The 19045-nt window shown below is 30.7% G+C and overlaps 2 protein-coding genes across 2 annotated transcripts in view; one reads left to right on the forward strand and one right to left on the reverse strand.

Moving 5' to 3' along the window:
* Positions 1-4496: 4496 nt before the first annotated feature.
* Positions 4497-7512, reverse strand: LOC108726448 (uncharacterized). The gene is made up of 2 exons (XM_018454020.1): positions 7436-7512; positions 4497-4959 (listed from the first exon to the last, which is right to left on the reverse strand). Exons 1-2 carry the CDS (start codon positions 7442-7444, stop codon positions 4642-4644), a joined length of 327 nt encoding a protein of 108 aa, XP_018309522.1. The 5' UTR covers positions 7445-7512; the 3' UTR covers positions 4497-4641.
* A 2989-nt stretch (positions 7513-10501) lies between these two features.
* Positions 10502-19045, forward strand: part of meng (meng-po) — a 15460-nt gene continuing 6916 nt past the window's right edge. The window contains exons 1-7 of the mRNA XM_018454060.1: positions 10502-10564; positions 10772-11031; positions 11317-11817; positions 11905-12297; positions 12385-12504; positions 12763-12846; positions 15769-15842. Of these exons, the coding sequence (XP_018309562.1) occupies positions 10788-11031; positions 11317-11817; positions 11905-12297; positions 12385-12504; positions 12763-12846; positions 15769-15842 (1416 nt within the window). The 5' untranslated portion in view covers positions 10502-10564; positions 10772-10787. The remainder of the gene's footprint in view (positions 10565-10771; positions 11032-11316; positions 11818-11904; positions 12298-12384; positions 12505-12762; positions 12847-15768; positions 15843-19045) is intronic.

Consider the following 19045-nt stretch of genomic DNA (forward strand, 5'->3'; position numbering starts at 1 on the left):
ACTTAAACTTTTTTATTCGTATGGAAGTAAAAATAATTTATGTCCATTATAAAATCCATTTGATTATAAAATAATTATTTAAATATATAATCTATCCCTATTTTCTCTCTTTTTGTGCGTCTTACTTATTCCGTTTCATGTTACTCCATTAACAATTCGAAATTGTTATTATTAATGTTAGATACATTAATGTTAGATTGAAGTAAGATTTCTCAAGGGCATTACAATGTTGATCTGTAATCTTTAGATCTCTATCTGCTTAACGGTACAATTACCGTGTTTGAATGCACAGTGCACTGTGTGGATTTTGCGTGCGTACGTGTGTGGGCGGCTTTAATCGACCGATTTTGCGAGTACAGGCAGCGTCGGTCAAAGTTAGGAGCCGGTTAACCCACCTGACCGGGGGGCATTACCGTTGCACTGGTGTGGTTGGTGTCTTTGACTCGCCCCCGAAACCGTAACCCGTCGGCGCAATCCCTAAACCGTGCAAACATCATCCCCTTCCGTTAAGATTAGCGATCGTAGGAGTGAATGCATACGCTTTCTCTCTTTCTCGTCTCTCCCTCTTCTCCCCTCCCCCCCTCTCTCTCTCTCTCGCTCTCCTTCTCTCTCTTTCTGACTCACGTATCGCGTGTGTCTCGACCAGAACAGCGCGTGTCGGTGTGCACACACGGATATGAACGCGAGAGGACAGGAGCACGCGCTCGAAGCAACAACCTGTGTGTGGCGTGAATATTAGATTTCACACTTCGTGAAGATGTCGCGCTATAATAGCACGTAATAGCGCGTGCACGAAGAGGAGATAAAGCCTCACGGAAATGGTTCGCCAATCTTCACTGCGTTGTTTCGAGATACAACACATACTCGATCGAAATACGTAATTGCGATAGAAGAGCTTTGTAAACAAGATAGAGTATGTTGGATGTAGTTATTTTAAGTAATTTGGAAATAAATCCAATCTATATTATTGTATATATTTTTCTTAAGAGGGATGTGCTATTTAAAAAAAAAAGCTATTCTAGATAAAATCTTTATAATTGATGGTATTGACTATTTTTAAGTGGATATCATAACTATTCAATAGTCAAATTCTCTCCGGAGTACATTTTCTGAAGATTTTTTCGCGATGCCGTTGATAAAATTAGTATAGCATGTCATTTTAAGTAAATTTAGGCGAAAGGATTAAAAAATAGCGTTTTTTACATTTTAAACATTTTTTTTACAACAAAACAAAAACTTGTTTCTAATTAAAATCTTGTAATATATCTCAAAGTACAATTTCAGAGCTTTCAAATAAATTTTGGTTTATGACCATACGATTTATTTTTATCAAGTTATGGCTGTTTGAATATTAGACTTATTTCTATACTGTGTATAATTATACAGTTCAATAAAAATTACTTTTTTCTCTTCGAAGTATTATAATACATACTCTGAAAATTTGTTTGCGTTGAACAGGATGCTATCGTCAGAATTTGTGTAGTACATCAGAATTTTTAGTAAATTTTGAGGATGAAACAGACCAAAAACCATCCTCATTTACTAAAAATTCTCATGTGCTACGCAAATTCTGACAACAGCATCATGTTCAGCACGAAAAAAATTCGGGAAATGTACTATCGTACTTCGGATAAAAAAAAAGTACTTTTGTGTGATTAATTCAGAAATTATAATTTGACATCAGATTCAGAATGCCTGATAAAAAGACTTAATCGAAAAAATTTCTTTATCGATACATAATTCTTATAGATTAATGTTAAGCTTAAAGTAGTTTAACGGATTATTTTCTCAACAGTTTAGTTTTTAATCCATTTTCAAGGAATATCAGAGATTCACTTTAATATGTATTACTAGGTTGCAGATTTTATAGATAGGCGCGGTTAAGTCAAGTTTTTCGAGTGAGCTGAAATCCTATTATCCTAGCGCTCGACGATCAACATGAGGCGCTGCTGGAATAAGGCGCGGTATCGAAGATACGCGAAGTTCAGCTAATTTTAGTTTAAAGCTACCATAAGCTCGACGACTGCACGTAGAGCCCTATGTAATCTCGCTGTTAATCGGTTGCGTGTATTAAATCCAAACGCCGACTGGATTAAAGTTCTAACACGTACGAAGGACTGCCATGACTTGGTGCAATTCACCGACAAAATAATGTCCAGCAAGTACGAAATAGCAAAAGCCGAAGGGTGGCACGTCAATCTTAAAAGAGCGTAACATATTGACTTGTATAAATATAAAATATGCTCACTTTTTTAAAGAGAAAAGTAAAAGAGATAAACGGCACAATTAAAAATAATGATTCTATTTAAATAATCAGATATCTCTAAATCAATACACAGGAAAAAAATTTACAGATTTTAAATAAATATTTACTCCAATAATACTAACAAAATATTTACTAAATGTAAACATATATTTATTCAATTTAAACATAACTGTTTTATTTTGAATATTTATTTACTATAAATAAATTTCGTTAGTACTCTATATTGGAGTAAATATTTATTTAAAATCTGCAATTTTTTTTTCAATGTACAAATTATTTAGACAAGAAATAAATTAAATAATATATTTCCTACAAAAGACGTTTCACGTTTCCGTCCTTCATTGCAGTACGGATTTGAAATCTACACAATCATAAACATAAAGATCTAATAAACACTCCTATATTCATCGAATATAATACACAAATTTAAGTTAAATAGAAATCTTTTGTTTAAACATAAAATATGCTTTTATCTTTTCAATTTTTATTTTAGATTGCTCCACTAAATTTTGTTTGTGGCGTTATCTTTCGAATAACGTGAACAATAAATTCTAAAATCGATATACAAACACTGCCGGCATCTCCTTTTTACCGAGAATCCGAGGAGAATTGTATATTGACTGTCGATATTACTATTGACTGTTGATATATCTTGGATTCGTAATTTAATATATAATATAAATAAAATTATAAATATAATATACAGTCACGATATATGATATTACATAAATCTCAATTTCAATTTAGTTATAATATAAATTAACGTTTAAAATAGTATTTTCATCTTTACCGACGAATGCTATGTTCGCAAAACAAGAACTTTACGATTAATTTTTATAAAATATTGTATTGATTTTCTACATCGTTTTACTAATGCAGTTTGATGCGGATTTTAATTATCTTTTTTATTATTATAACGGATTTAATTGCAGGCTGAGGAAGACTATATAAATTAAGTCGAAACGTTCCACATTATATATAATTGAAAAACTAGTTACTATTCGTCATGAATCTGAATTTATAATAAACTATATGGAAAGAGTTTTTTCTTAGAGTTTACCCTGAAAATATGATAGTCATGGGACATTGTATTTCCAAAAATTTTAATGTAAATTTCTCTCATTCATTAATAAAACTACAATAAAGTATAAAACAAATTTGATTAATTTTACTGAAGTGCATGGTCAAAATCTTTAAAATATTGTATTGTACCATAATTATCATATTTTCGGGGTAAATTTTAAAATAAAATTCTCTCCGTGTAGTATCAATTTGAGATTCATTTATTTGCTCTTAATTAATTTTACTTCTATTTGATTTTTGCTTAGCAAATTAGAACTAGAGAATAGAGATTTATTCCATAAAATAACGAAAGGATAATAGAATAAATTATTTGTTGACATAATCAATATTTAATTTGTTCCTTATTGTTTTTCCAATTATAAAACAATTTACCGTGTTTCATTATCGTAATATTCTAAAGATAATTGCGTTATGTTTTTGCTAGCATTGAAATATATTGTAAAATCTATTTTACAAATTGACAATATTGCTATCAACAAAATAATACTGTGCATAAAAGATGCAAAAATAAATTGTGTGTATATTGTCGAAGAAATTCATTTTTTAATTTCTCGCTTTAAATTATGCTAGATATTTTTCTATCTGTCTATAAAATTGTTATATGCAAATGCATAATAATAATTCTATGCGAGATAATAAGAGAGGAGAGAAGAGGAAAGAGAAAAATATGAATTGCATTGTTTTCTTCTGCGGTTTTATCCGCGAATTGTTTTATCACTTCTATAAATACATTATTACGACATAGTAAGAATTATTTACTTTGTAGTAAACACATGATATAATAATTTATTGATGATTATGCATGTAAGTACATCTTCGACAAAGCAATCTGTAATACGAAGTGTTATTTCAACAAAATTGTTTTGAATTATTTATTCATTTATTAATAAACCTCCCAAAATGATTGATCATCCTATTAATTTCAGTACGATGCTAAAAATCATACGATCAGTAGAATGTATTAAATCTTCATTTTGATAATTTTGTATTCTCTCTCGAAACATTTAAACTTTCTTCATTATTAATGTGATGCATATGCACAATGATATGTATAATAATAATCGTTATAAAACCATAACGTAGTTACCAGGTTAAATATCTTACTTTCTTTTTCCAATAAAATTTTCAATATTAGTGATGTGCTTTATACTTCTTTAATCACATTTAATAAAAAAAATTCATGCAATTTATATGTATTATTCAAATATTAATGGTGATGATAGTCAACTATATTTTTAATGTTATCGCGAACAAAGTATTGCATCTTAAACCCTTCTTAGATTTTCTTCTTTTTATTTTATATCAAGCACTTGTGACAATCTCTTCAAGATGATATCAGGGATTCGCTTTTCTGTCAGGTTTGCCGTCCCGGGAAGTCGTTGATGGACTTGAGCTCTCTCTGCTAGATTATTCCTCTCTGTGGCTGGCAGATTATTCGTCTCTGTGGCGAATAAGCGAGATAATGGAAGTGCCTTTTCGTTTAGATTCTCGGTACCGGGAAGCTGCCCGTAGACCACTTCCGCGTTATTGTCCAGATGAGGATCATGACTCACGTGGGGCGCATGAGGAGCCGCCAGTGCTCCGTAAACACCAAGGAATAGTACCAGAAACTGCATCAAAAGCATTTGAATGCAACGCAATTGCATTGATGCGTGTATGTTATGCGAGATTTTCATTTACGCGTAGAAAATAATTACATAAATAAGCCTTCTTGTGTTATTAATTAAAATAAATAAATATTCCAAAAGTCACTCTTAATGCTTAACAACAACTATAAAAACTATCCCTAAATTTTAAAGCGTCATGTATATCAAACATCGAAGTATATACATAAAGCAATAAGTAACTTCCGTTTTACGGATTGATAGAGGAAGATTCAAAATTTTTTACCTACAATTTAGGACCTTGTAATATTAATCGTACAGATTGAACCATCCAAAATTTTTGCTTCGGGTCCAAATGACCCATTGCTGTAGTTGAGAATTAATTTTAATTGCAAGTTTGTTGAACACAGAAACCAATTCTTTATATGAATTTTAAAGTTCCAATAATTTTTAAATTGTACCTAATTGATAAAAAATAAAATGATTTTAGCAATTTTATTGTCTATAATGGAATTAATTAACAAAATGATATTGTTCATTTAAACTAACATAAATTTCAGTTTAAAAAATCTTATTTTATAATAAGGTATTAAATAAACGCAAAATATTTAAATTTCAAAATTGTTTAGACTGCCCTCGCTCAGTCAATGGTGCGCAAAAAAAAGCAGGAAGTGCTACTGCAAAAAGTCACGCATATGAAATTTATTTTTTTAACGTAGCGTATACACGGGAATTATTTCAAAATTAATTCAAAAGTCACCGGGGGATCTACGCGGAGATAAATATCTCGCTTGGCGACGCAACTGCTAATTTATTATTTTTTATTGCGTCATGGAAATACATAGAACTGCGCGATTTCACTAGCAGTGTGGTGGAAATCACCTGGAGAGTGAATTCGTGAGGGAATCCCATGAAAATTTAAAGCGGACGACGATTTGATGCGACATTTGCAGGTAGAAATACGTATGAGATCTCCCACACCCTTGCTATTTCATATAGACACGATCTCGGGCTCCACTTCACTTGACCCAAATCGCGACCAGGTTAAAGGATAACCCACTTTCTCGCGATTGACTAGAAATTCTTCGAACAAGACAAAGTTATTTTTGTATTGGATGAAAAAGATTTTCCCTGATTGCGAGGACAGATTATTGAAACAAGGTGTTCACATCTCAGTAAAATCAATTGCTAATTTTAATGGCTAAGGAATCATTTCGCACATAAATTTTTTCACTGTCTATAATTATATCTACAATTTAATACATTTCCTTAATCTTTATGAAAAATATTAATACATTTTTATTTGCATTTATATTCATAATTTAACATAATAAGTCGTAAATAACATTTAGCTTATTTTGTTTTTAAGTTAAACTCTAAAATAAAAGTTAAAATACATTTGAGGATTTTTTTTAAATTTTTAATTTATATTTTCAATTAATTTATATATCGTAAATATTTTTTTTATATTTTATTGATAATTATATTTTGTTAATAAAATCATTTACAATAGAGAACGATCTAACTCTCCGAAATGAATATTTTAATATTTTACAAATAATTTTATCCGAATTTTTCTCAATTAATCATCATCAGCTAAGCATCTATATCGTAATACAATTTTTTTTAAAAAAATTCCAACATTATTAATTATTAACAATCTAATCATACATTGTCAATTATATTTATGATTAACTTCTGCTTTGCCTTCAGCGACAGATTTAGAATTAAATTTTAATAGTTAAAATTAGGTAAACGGAGAATCTTCGCCTACACAATCACGTTAATCATTCACGTAATTTTAGCCATGAAATTCAATTACAAATCTTGTTACTAATAGTGAAGTAAAAATAACTAATTGTAAGGACCAGGATTACTGGACGTTCTCTTCTCGAGAATAGTTTTTAAAAAAGAAAATTTAAATAAAGATGTAAATGTATAAATTGTTATAAAGGTTATATATATCCACATTCAAGCTGTGATTGACTTTTGACTTTTCATGACTTAATATGGAAGAAGCCTTTTTACATAATTCTTCAAATTTCGTTAAGGAAGAGAATAAGTAATATCTCTATATAAAAACTTATTAATAACTTCGAAATGCAATAACGGATCATTATGGCATAATTAGTTACGTCATCGCGACAAAGGTCAAAAGCAATTTAATGCTGAAGCACTTAGTCAAGCATTCTAGCATTCTAATTGAATCAATCATCAAGGTGAACTTTTATACACGACACTTTTTATAAATCTTGCATAAAATAAAACTCCCATTGCATGAATCCGTTGGTTTCATCAAATCTCACATTCGATCCGAGGAAAGTTAAGACAATAGGAATTTTAACAAGGAAATTTTCACTTTTCTCGAGAAGAATGACACAATTAGCCAGCTGACATGTGAATCATACGTCACTAGCATGGAAAACACGTTACGCGTTTTTTTTAAATATTTCTTGTCACAGCATTTCTGATTTCCTCTTACCTCGATCATGTTCGCTCGATGCGCAGCGCCCAACTATCCGCGAGACTGCCACGATGACACTTTTATATAAGTATACGTGTACATGCGTGTGGACACCGGTCTTACCGCGGTGAATCGACGTTTTATTTTCGTGAGTCAAACGATGGCGATCCCCTGGAGGCAAAATTTCTTTTTGAATTATTTTTTCTTCTCTTTCTACTAAAGTTGTTATTCTTGACAGCCGTTAACCTCCGCTCCTATTTGCAATGGCGTAAGTTTCTAGTTCTTTCAGAATTTTTTTTATTAACGTAGAAAGATGATTATGAAAAATTATGTATTGACAAGTTATTTTAATCATAGAACATTCAATAAACTTGTTTCGTTTTATATCACGTTAGGTGAAATATATCTAATATTTTTTAGTGTAGCATCAGCTATAACAGATCTTTTTGCATATATTAATGTTTTGAAAGATCTTTCTTATATTTCTTATAGATAGATAATCATAATGGAATATTTAAAAACTGGTTTCATCGTTATCATGATTAAACAATTGCGATTGCTATTATTATTTGCAAAGCTGTAGATGATCTTTCGCATGAGTTGTTTGTAAAATCAATCTACCTATAATTCCATGTTTTCGAGAGAGCAAAAATAAGCCAAAGCGCAGCGCCAACGATATGAAAAGCTTTAAATTTTCGGACAGAAATCGATGTTCCTTGGATTGGACATTGTTAACGTCTGAGCAATGCGATATACCACCTGTCTTGGAAAATTCGTTGTTCCAACATTGTAATAAAACATATGCATGGATTACAAATACAAATCCATGGATTATATTATAACACTAGCAATGAGGCAATAATATTCTGAACATACAATATCCAATAATTACTATTTAATTGCAGAACATCCACGTGGATCAGCTTGGTTAACATAATTATTATAGAAGAATCAGTCTGATTCCCCTAAGCTTTCGACAAATTTAGATCAATGCAAACACATGAAAATGATCTAGATAAAGTGTCCTTCTTCTTTTACAAATTTATTTATTTAGTGGACTAAAATATATAATATAAAATCTAATATCTTCAAATTATTCTCTCTATCGAAATTTCATTTCCGGAAATTACTTAATAGGAATAATCAAATAGCGTTAAATTGACATATGACGTATCTGCAAATACTATCCTGTGAAAAAATATTAAATCAAGACGAAAGGAAATATTAATTTTTGTTTTTTAAAAAAATATTTTTTTTTGTGGAGCGAAATAAACAACGTCGTTAACATTGTTTGAAGTTAAAACTTACTAATTGCTATTATTAATAATCACTCTTAAACTTATTAAATCATTCTTTTGTAAATCATGATGAAAAAGTAATTTCAAAAAATTGCGTTTTTGTTGAAACGCACTTTGGTACCAATTGGCGCGCTGACAGTTCCGTGTTCATAAATATTATCTTCCAAGATGAGAGTGAGTTTTGTAGTGGCCTAAGGCGACATTTATTTATTGAAAATTGCCCGATGGGATTTTATCCAATAGTCAATGTATGCACGTCACGATTCGCAAAAGTATTACTTGGTGACACGAAATTACTGCATCGTTTTATTCCTCTACTGTGTTGTTTTCATTAAAGTTTTTTTTACAATATCAGATATCCTAAAACATGATCAACGAGTGCTCGATATCTTTTTTTAAAAATACTTTTGTTACTTTATAAAGTCTATTTTTATAATGAAACAATTCACAGCTTCAATCTTCGACTATATGAACGGAATGATTTATGTCATCTAAATTTCAACTGTCTACTTACTTTTTCATTTTATGAAAACAAGATGAATATTGTTCGTAAAACTAAGATATCTACAGCTAATCAATGCCTTTATCCTACAGATCTTTACTCTCTAACAGATATTAATAATTAAAAGAAAAAAGGAAGTGTCCCATTGGAGTATAACGACCGAGCGCTTATCCGTTTTTTTTTTAAATAAACACTGTTATACCATATAGTTGAGAAAATTATCTCTACCTCATAAAAGGTGTCAGCTTTTTCTACTTCATTTCCCTCGATACTTAAAACGGATAAAGCTGCATCGCAGTGAATGACGCTACGGCCGATGTGACGAGGGAGTACCTTGTGACATCACTTGCAACCAAGTGAGCTCATCGAGAGTCGTATAACGTCATGAAGCCCTATTCCACTCGATCGACATACTATGGGTCTATAGTAGCTGTGTGAGGTCCGTGCGCGAGCACGATGACGTCATTGAATTCTATTCCGCTCCGCCAAGAGAGCTCGCTCGATAATCTGGTTTTTCTGACGTTCTCCAAGTCTACGCGTGCCTATACAATGCCATATCGTAATAGCAACATAAGAAAATTACGTTATAAAGAAATTGCGAGGTAAAAACAGGGATCATGACGCAAATAAATATCGAACTTTTAATTCACTATACTACGTTCTATATAATTTCGTCAGCTATTATAATAATCATGTATGAGACAATGCATTGAAGTTAAGAGATTCCTTCATAACAAAATTAGAATAATTTCTCCCGTAAAAAATTATATTATTGTATTATCATGAGATTATTAAAATTATTTTAATGAATTTTGTATCTCTATTAAATATTAATATTAAATAGTAAATAAGTGTAATGATATGTTGTGTAACTACCATAATTGTATATAAACTTTTTAGAGAGCAAATATAATTTTTATGTATACTCTTTATATATATTCTAGAAATATTATTTTTATTATTCATATGTCAAGCAGAAAATAAATAATAGCATAGATATAAAGGAAGAATGCCAACCTTCGGCAAGGATTTCTGAGAAGGTGAAAACCTATATAAACACAATTCAAATAGTTCTGAACTGTCTTTCCTCGACGTTACAAGCTTTCTATAATTCTTGTCAAATGTTAATAGCTTTTCACATTATTATTTAAATACCATGTATATGTAATGTTTTATTTCACTTATACTTAATATTTTAATGGAAAATGGAAATAGTTTAGTTATTTTAATTTCCATAAAAATATTAAAATTAATTAAAATTATATTCAGTGAAGCAGCGTGTTTACCGTTCAAATAAGTTGCAAGAAAATAAATCTCGGAAACAAAAGGAAAATCTTTGTGATTCACGTAAGTTATATTATATGTGATTTTCACTTCTATTAATATTATAAAAATACAAATTAGTATATACGATTATATTTTAAATTCTTTACCAATAAGATAGTAATATATCAGAATTATAATTATAGAAAGACAGTTACAAAATACGTGTTGCTTCTCAATTATATTATAATATAGTTATATGATTTTGACACTTATAATATTTCTTAACAGAATAATATCGCCAAATATGAGCCGTAATACGAAAAGTCATAACAATAAAGATGTGCGAAGAAGATCTGCATTGTCATTCATCGGTGGAGATGGTTCGCTTGATATTGACGATATTTTACAATCCGAACCTTGGAAAAATGTTGAAAAATTTAAAAATAGCGAGGCTGGTTGTATTCAGAATATGCTGGATGATTTCGTCAAAATAATTACACAAGAGAACACCGTTGAATCTAACGAGGGACTCTTAAAGATTATTAAAGGTAAAAAAACAAGATTTTATATTAAAACCCATTATTATTTAAAAAAATTTGTTCGATTTCACTTTGAATCATCTTTCATTTATTTTAAATCAATTTTCTCCTAATCTGATGGTATAACTATAATAGTATAATTATAAGTATTTAGAGGATGTTTTGTAATATATATAAAATAGGAATAATTATAAAAATCCGTTAGAGATAACATCTTTAGTAATATAATCAAAAGATATACATTTAATTAAAATAAGTAAAAAATAAGATAAAGTTAATAAAATGAATGAATAGGTGATATTCCTGCGAAGAAAACTCCAAGATCTACAAAAGGCTCAACGAAGTCTCCAATAAAGGACTTGTTAATGGATTTACCTGGGACTTCATCAAGTACTAACAGCAACATCGTTGAAACAAATACTACAGTAAATAAGAACAAAACGTTAAAGAGGCAAAATTGGTGCGAGATTTCCGAGATGGAAATGATTCCGCAAGAACTCTCATATGATACTAATGATGTAAAAGAAGAAATCCAAAACATTTCAGAAGCCAAAGAGAATGTCGATTCAAATAAAAAAATGTCTAAGAAAAAGATCTTGCAGGACATAACAAATATAACAGAAGAAAATCTATACACAAGCACTCCTAAAAAAGTAAAAAAGACGGTAAAAAAGAAAGAATCAACGGCAGAAAATAAAAAACCAAAAACAGAAAATTCGAAAAATAAATCAGGGAAAAATATTCAGCGCAAAGAGATACAGAAAAAATCGAAGAACACGAACGAACAAGCCAAAAGTAAATAAAACATTGATTATATTTCTCACAACTTTCACATACATTTTGGATAATTATTTGTGATAATAAAAATATATTATTTTTCAGGTAGCGCAAATATTTTTGAAGAAGAGGAAAAACCAAATGTAAAGTTGGAAAATAATTCGGAGGAAATAATTTCGCAGGAACTCTCACGTAATACTGATGATGCAAAAGAAGAAACTAAAAAATCTTCAAAAGCCACCGCCAAGAAGAATGTCAATTCAGATAAAAAAATTAAAAAAGAAATTGTGCAGGACACAACAAATAGCACCGAAGAAAATCTGCAAACAAGCACTTCTAAAAAAGAAGCATCTAAAATAAGAAAAAAAAAGGTGAAAAAGGAAGAATCGACGGCAAATAAAAAATCAAAAACGGAAAATTCAGAAAATAAGTCAGAGAAAAATGTTCAACGCAAAAAAATACAGAAAAAATCGAAGAGCACGAAAGAGCAAGGCAAAAGTATATAAAACGTTGATTATATTTCTTACAACTTTTACATGCATCTTGGATGATTATTCTTAATAATAAAAATACATTATTTTCCAGGTAGCGTAAATATGCTTGAAGAAGAGAAAAAGATGAATGTAAATTTGAAAAATAATTTGGAGTGCAACAAAGTGAATCAAAATTCGTCGAAAAATAAAATAGAGAATAAAAAAGTGAAATGTAAGCATAAAAAATGTTTAAAATACATATCTTTTCTTCTCAACTGCCTCGATAATAATTAAATTTTCTGTAGCTTCTGCGACACTTCTTAGCGAAATTGAGAAAAAATATGAAGTAGCAGAAATCAATAATAATATGGAGAAGGTTGCTAAATCTAAAGAATACAGTATGATACTAAAAACATAATACAGATTCTTGTAACAAAGTAAATCTTCAATTTGCTACTTATTTTAATAATTAATTGCATATATTTTCCAGATAAAAGCATGTCTAACCAATTGAAAGAAAAGAATCTGAAGAAAAAAAATCCCGAGAACAAGCTGCAAAGAAGCGCCCAGTTACGTACATCCCTTAAGTCGTCGCAGATAAATAACACAAAATGTCAATGCGAAAGTAAGAGGAATATCCAAAATATATATCTCTAAATACATATATTTTACACACACAGTCTATCGACAAGTTATTTTCAATAAATTTACATCAAATAATAATTACTTTCCAGAAAGTTCCGCAAAATGTTCTGATAATCAATGTTCATTGAAAGCAAAAGAAGATTACGAAAAGAGGAAAGAACGTAAAAAAAGTCTAAAAGCAGCGAAAGCTATCGAAGGTCTTAGCCGACATATAACAGTCGTCAAGAGAAAAATGGAATGCATTAAAAACGATTTAGGTAAAATCTGTTGTTAAATACATGTCATTTCAAAGAATTCTTTGTTTTCAAAAAATTCATGGAATTTTGTCACGATGTTAAATATTGCGCGCGAGGCAATTAATCCTCGTCGTTACACTTCATTAAAAATTCACTTCTCATGTTGGACAGTTTGATAAATTCTACCGAGAATTCGCACGCGAGAGTCACGTACTCGTGTCCTAAATACAATATTTCCGGAACTGATCTCTTATTTTTTTTTTTCTTTCTTTCAGAAAGCAACGAGTCATTGGATTTTGATAATAGTTTTAATAAAAAGCCATCATGCTCATCATCGTCAACGATTTCATTTTCGTCATATACCTTGAATTCATCATATTCCTCGTCCTGTTCGTGCAGTGGTTCCTGTTCATGTTACGATACGAGCGAATACTTAAGTGTCTTTTCGAGTTCTTATAGTGGGAGTAGCGAAAGCTGCAGTGAAACTGAGACTGCAAGCGAAACAGAAGATTAATTATGTATTGAAGCGAATTAGAATGTTATATATAATTTCAATTTTGTGTACATGTTTCCTCTAACATTCCATTACAAAGAATATTTAAATGTTAGAGGAAAAAAAGATTACACAAGTTAAAATCAAAATCTATTTTAACAAAAATCAAAGTACTATTATTATTATTATAATTATAATTAAAAAATTTGTTTATTTATGTATGCATATTTTATTTCATATTTAATTTAATTTAATTTTTTTATTATTTATTATGTATTAGCTATTATAATTGTGTACCTTCCTAATGTTCATTCGAATTGCTTGAGTTTAGAAAATGTTATTTCTTGCAAGATTTTTAAGGATACGATCAAATAAAAAAATAATATTTAAAATAACATTTAGATATTTCGGCGCGATTAATTGAGAGAAATTATATGATGCTTAAAATAAATTATATGTAATGTATTATAATTATTGTAATTGTCAAAAATTTTATGAATTTTATTCAAAGAACTTTATGAATTAATAAAGAAGAAAGAAGAAAATCTTAAAACATTATTTATTGGAATATTTGATAATCTTCAACAAATAACACGCGACTCTCATGGATATAAATATTTCTTTAAATATTTCACGAAGCCGTTTTGATCACGTCAATCAGTCAAATCATATCATTACCAAATGATGATGGGATGAAATCCCATCTAATATTTTGCGTTTTTTTATTTCATGACATAAGTTATAAATATATTAGTATACATTGAAAAAAATGCATGTAATTTTACATGCATTTTTTTGAAATTACATGTCTATGACTGGAAAATTACTTAAATTACATAAATATGATTGGAAATTTACTGGAAATTGTAAATTCAATCATATTTAGATAATTTTCCGGTCATAGACATGTAATTTCCATGTAAAATTACTTACATGCATTTTTTTCCGTGTAGGTACTATACAAATTATATTTCTATTTCTAATATACTTTTTCATTTTAAACATGTGATCTAATATACTGCCAATTCTGTTAGAAGATTTGTATATAATGTATGTTATTGATCCAATATTGAATTCTATTAACAACCTTCATATCTCGCTTTTTATTTCTAATTACTCATAACTGGAAGGCTTTTAGTTTAGTTGATATTTTTGCTTAAGACAAATGCTTCCGAATTTATAAGGTGCATTATTATAGCACATGAAGCATGAACACAAATTTGCCGTTTATATAGGGTACCCCTTTATAAACGGTTCATAAATGACCCTTGAATGGGAGCAACGAACGCATGTATGGCGCATTTGATCGAGTGCATTAAAATAATGCATGCATCGCGATTCTTAAATTAGTTATCGTCGCCTCTTTACCCGTGTTGCTACTATTCGTAGCGTTTCGACACCTGCTTCATGCTCTGCCGTGCTTTTTTCTTAACGTTCTAACTGAAAACAGAGAAGTCTAAAAATAGGCGGTTTGACGCACGTTGCGATGTTAAGGTAAGTAAGCAACATGAACCGTATGTTTGCTTCTTTCCCTCGAACGATAATCTCCAGCGCCGTTTGTCGTTCGCCGCAAATATGAAACAGCTACTGCGCAATTAAGGAAGTATAACTGAGTCCTGCGGGAGTTTATCTCAACCTCATAGAACGGGACAGAAGAGAATCCTCTTATAAACGAATCAATATTATCAATTGGATACCACTGATATTTTAAGATAAAAATACTACGTACACTATATGGAAATAAAGTTAATCAGAATTATAAAATAAATAAAATATTTTCCTATTTTCTATATCTTTGCGGTAATAATAAAACTCTTTGATTTTTCTATTATTTATTATTTTTTTCGTGTCATAATGTTTAATCGTAACGTTCTATCTGCTGGAAAAATGAATTACAGAATAGCCTAATAAGAAGTAACAGTCTAACTAGTTGTCAAAGTTACAATTAAACTTGTCGATAAATATAAATGGAAAAGATAAATAAATTGAGAAAACAATAAGAAAAATCAAAGATACTAGAAAGAGAAAAGTTTGATATCAAAGTACAATACTTTCGCAGAATCGCATTTTTTTCTCAATAGTGACGCGATATGTGTCATGTATATATTTTTGTTTATTACAGCTGCAATGACTAATGTTCGTGAAAACAACGGCAAAAATAAAAGCGTTCTTAGATGCCCATTAAACCAAACCAAAGTTAAATCAACTTTTTAAGTTAGCGGAAACTGAGAAATCTCTTAGAATCTTATTGTTATAAAATCTCTCAGAATCTGCAGTTGCAATGGTACAAAAAAAGTAATCTGGTAATCGCCAAAATCTAGCGTCAGAAGTCCTAATATACTTTACAAGTCAGAAAACTGTTTACACTGAAGCTCTTTATTGAATTAATATGCTAAACTACACTGCTCCAAAAAATTAAAATCATCTATTCTGTCTAAAATAGGCAACATGTCTTTATATACTATCACCAATATCTCACGCAACCTATGATACATTCAATCGCACTCTTTTCACTTCGATTTGCTCTTTCAAAAACTATAAATTACATTTGTATGCAATTTTTCACGTCATTAACTTTGCCAAGTTCATAAAAAATATTGAGATTTAACGGATCTCCATTGCATCCGAGTAGCACTGTGAAAAATCAAATCATTATCTAAAGTACCAATCGTGAAAATAGAGACTTCAGGCTTTAAAATGCTTTTTGAATCATTTCCTTATAATTATTTTTGACGAAGTTACATTTTTTTAAAAATTATTTATTTTTGAAGAGCAGAATAAATGATCCCTTAATCTTTTAGCGTAGTATATATCAATTTATATGTATATTAAATATAAATTATAATATTCCGTCAAAATTTCATTTTAAGAGAAATCGATGTCAAATTCAGTTAGAATATAAAACGAGAATTATAAGAAAATATACAGGAATAAAGAAAAGTTCAAAATCCGAATATGCCAGTTTGCGATGGAAATCTCGTGGTTCTCCGATATAGACATTTCGTCAACAGCGTTCCGCGAAACCATTGACTCGATAATTATATACCTACTCTCAATTCGGCTGCCAGTGGTACTCTGTGAGAGCTCTCTTGTTCTTCTTCTTGCGCGGCTCTTTTTACTCTTAAATTGCGTCATTATTGTGTACGTGCACGCGACAATCTGAATTGCTCTCATCTCGCGAATCCATATGTGGGCGACATCGATATGTGTATCTGTATATTTGTTTTCGCATAGGTGGTATGCATTCACAGACTCATGTCGAAGGTAAATTCTCTTCGACACAACTTTTCCCTTATATACTTTTCTTCTTTTCTTTCCTTCCCTCTCATTTTTTATTCTCTTTTCATCCTCCATCCTGATTCGCTTTCTAGTCATATTCAGTATTCGAAGAACTCGCGCTACATCCGCCTTAATGATGGTGTCTCGTATACCATATTGTTTACTCAACGTTGACATAAAATAGATTTTTACCAGGAATATCTTAAGCTGGATTTAGTAAGATGTATGAAACTGGATGTGTTATTTTAATATCTTTCCTGCAAACTTCCAAGTATCGTTAGATGACAAAATTTGTACTCGCGAAAGTATGATCGTGGAAGAAGTCTCCCGCGAATGATAAATGTTCTTAAAGTTCAGTGGCTGCTTGGCAAGCGCGCGAGACTAGTGTTGCACGATTAGCCAGTTGCTTCACAAAATAGACAATAGCCGCATCCGCGAAAATCTAATTATAGTTAAGGAAGAAACTACCGCGCAGTAAGATTCACCGATTACGTCAGACATTTACAGGTTTACTTTTTGTTACTAATAAAGGTCAGTGATTATCTCCGAATTTCCATCTATAAATCAACTTTGTTATTTTGCTTGCTGTCCCATGGGATTTGTACTCATTATTAGATACATGTATACACGCAGATGTACAAGTTCGATGACGCCAACACATTTCCGTGCACCCTAGGTTCTGTTTCTCGAAATTTGCCGACGTCAAAATCTTTCGCGTGATTTACGAATTAGGGGACATGAGCCGATGACTCGTCATGATTACACAATAATTCGCGCTTGTAATAATTTTTTATTTCCATTGCGCGACCGTTTCTTCTATTTATATCTTTAATATCCGGCTGTACAGTTGAACATCTCTATGGACTCTTCGTATACTTGACATACATTTTAAAAATACTTTCAGGTGTAAATTCGGATTCGCGACGAATGCGTAATCTATATTATTTAACAACGTGGTGAATTTAAAACAACTAATATCGATTGAAACGTATCCGCAAGAGGCAGGTATGAAATTTGTAATACAATCTGGGATATTTAAATTATTTTACATTTAGATCATATAAATAGAAACAATTAAAACTTTCTAAAATTACAATGCGAGAAATGCATACAAGAGAATACAATTATAGTAATAAATTATAAATCATTAAAAGTGCAGAAGTCGATCACGTGATGATACCTCTCTTATTTGGCTTTATATTCATGGAAGCTGGAATATTAAACTGGCGGCGGAAAGTCAATAAATTCACTTTAAGTCGGTTCATGTCAATAATCCATTCGTGCAGGTACAAAAATATACTTTGCAAATTCGACTGATACCAAAATGGCTTTATGCTTGCAAAATTCACAGTCGGGCAGACAATAAAGAGTGACTTAAAAGAATAAAAAAACGGATATTCTTACCTATTAATCAGTAAGGAAAAAAATGTTATACGTCGTTCCCTAATTTCTATGTGTATCTATAAGGTTCTGCTTGCCACATCTTGCGCATCGCTTTAGTTCGCAAGAATTCTTATTATTCGTGAATAGTTATCGAGTCCTTGCTCCTAAATCTCAAGAATGCGCTATTATCGAACACGTACGAGCCATATATTCGGTTATAGAAAATTAATGGAGGAGAGAAAGAGAGAAAGAAATTTATATATATATATAAAATACAAATTAAATTTTTAAAAAGTGCTGCTTGTGTGCGTACGATTAATATTTACTATCTTTCTGTGATTAACGTAAATCGATAATTTGATCGACATAAACAGAGTACACAGATAGAAACTTTTTTGTCTAAACATTTGATCGACGTACAGAACTATAATTAGATCGTTTTTTATCTAAATATGAATATGGCAACTCATGTCTAAGGATAGCGCATAATCGATCGACGTCGACGCGTGGAAGAATTCTGTGATGTATCCTATCCCAGGTAACTTCCTCTATTTATCGAAGTGTCCGTCTCACCGTAACAACGCGACTCGTCGATTCGTATAATGTGTTTGTTAAAAAAAGCCCGCGCGACGCGGCGTTACGTTCGTCCTACAACCGACGTCGTCGTATATCCCGCACCCTTTTACGATCCACGTCTGCGCGCCTCCCGACCGGGTCTATAAAAGCGACGCGGAGCG

This window comes from Mycetomoellerius zeteki, unplaced genomic scaffold, assembly GCF_001594055.1.
Source record: "Mycetomoellerius zeteki isolate Tzet28-1 unplaced genomic scaffold, Tzet1.0 scaffold421, whole genome shotgun sequence".
NCBI classification, from domain to species: Eukaryota; Metazoa; Arthropoda; class Insecta; order Hymenoptera; family Formicidae; genus Mycetomoellerius; species Mycetomoellerius zeteki.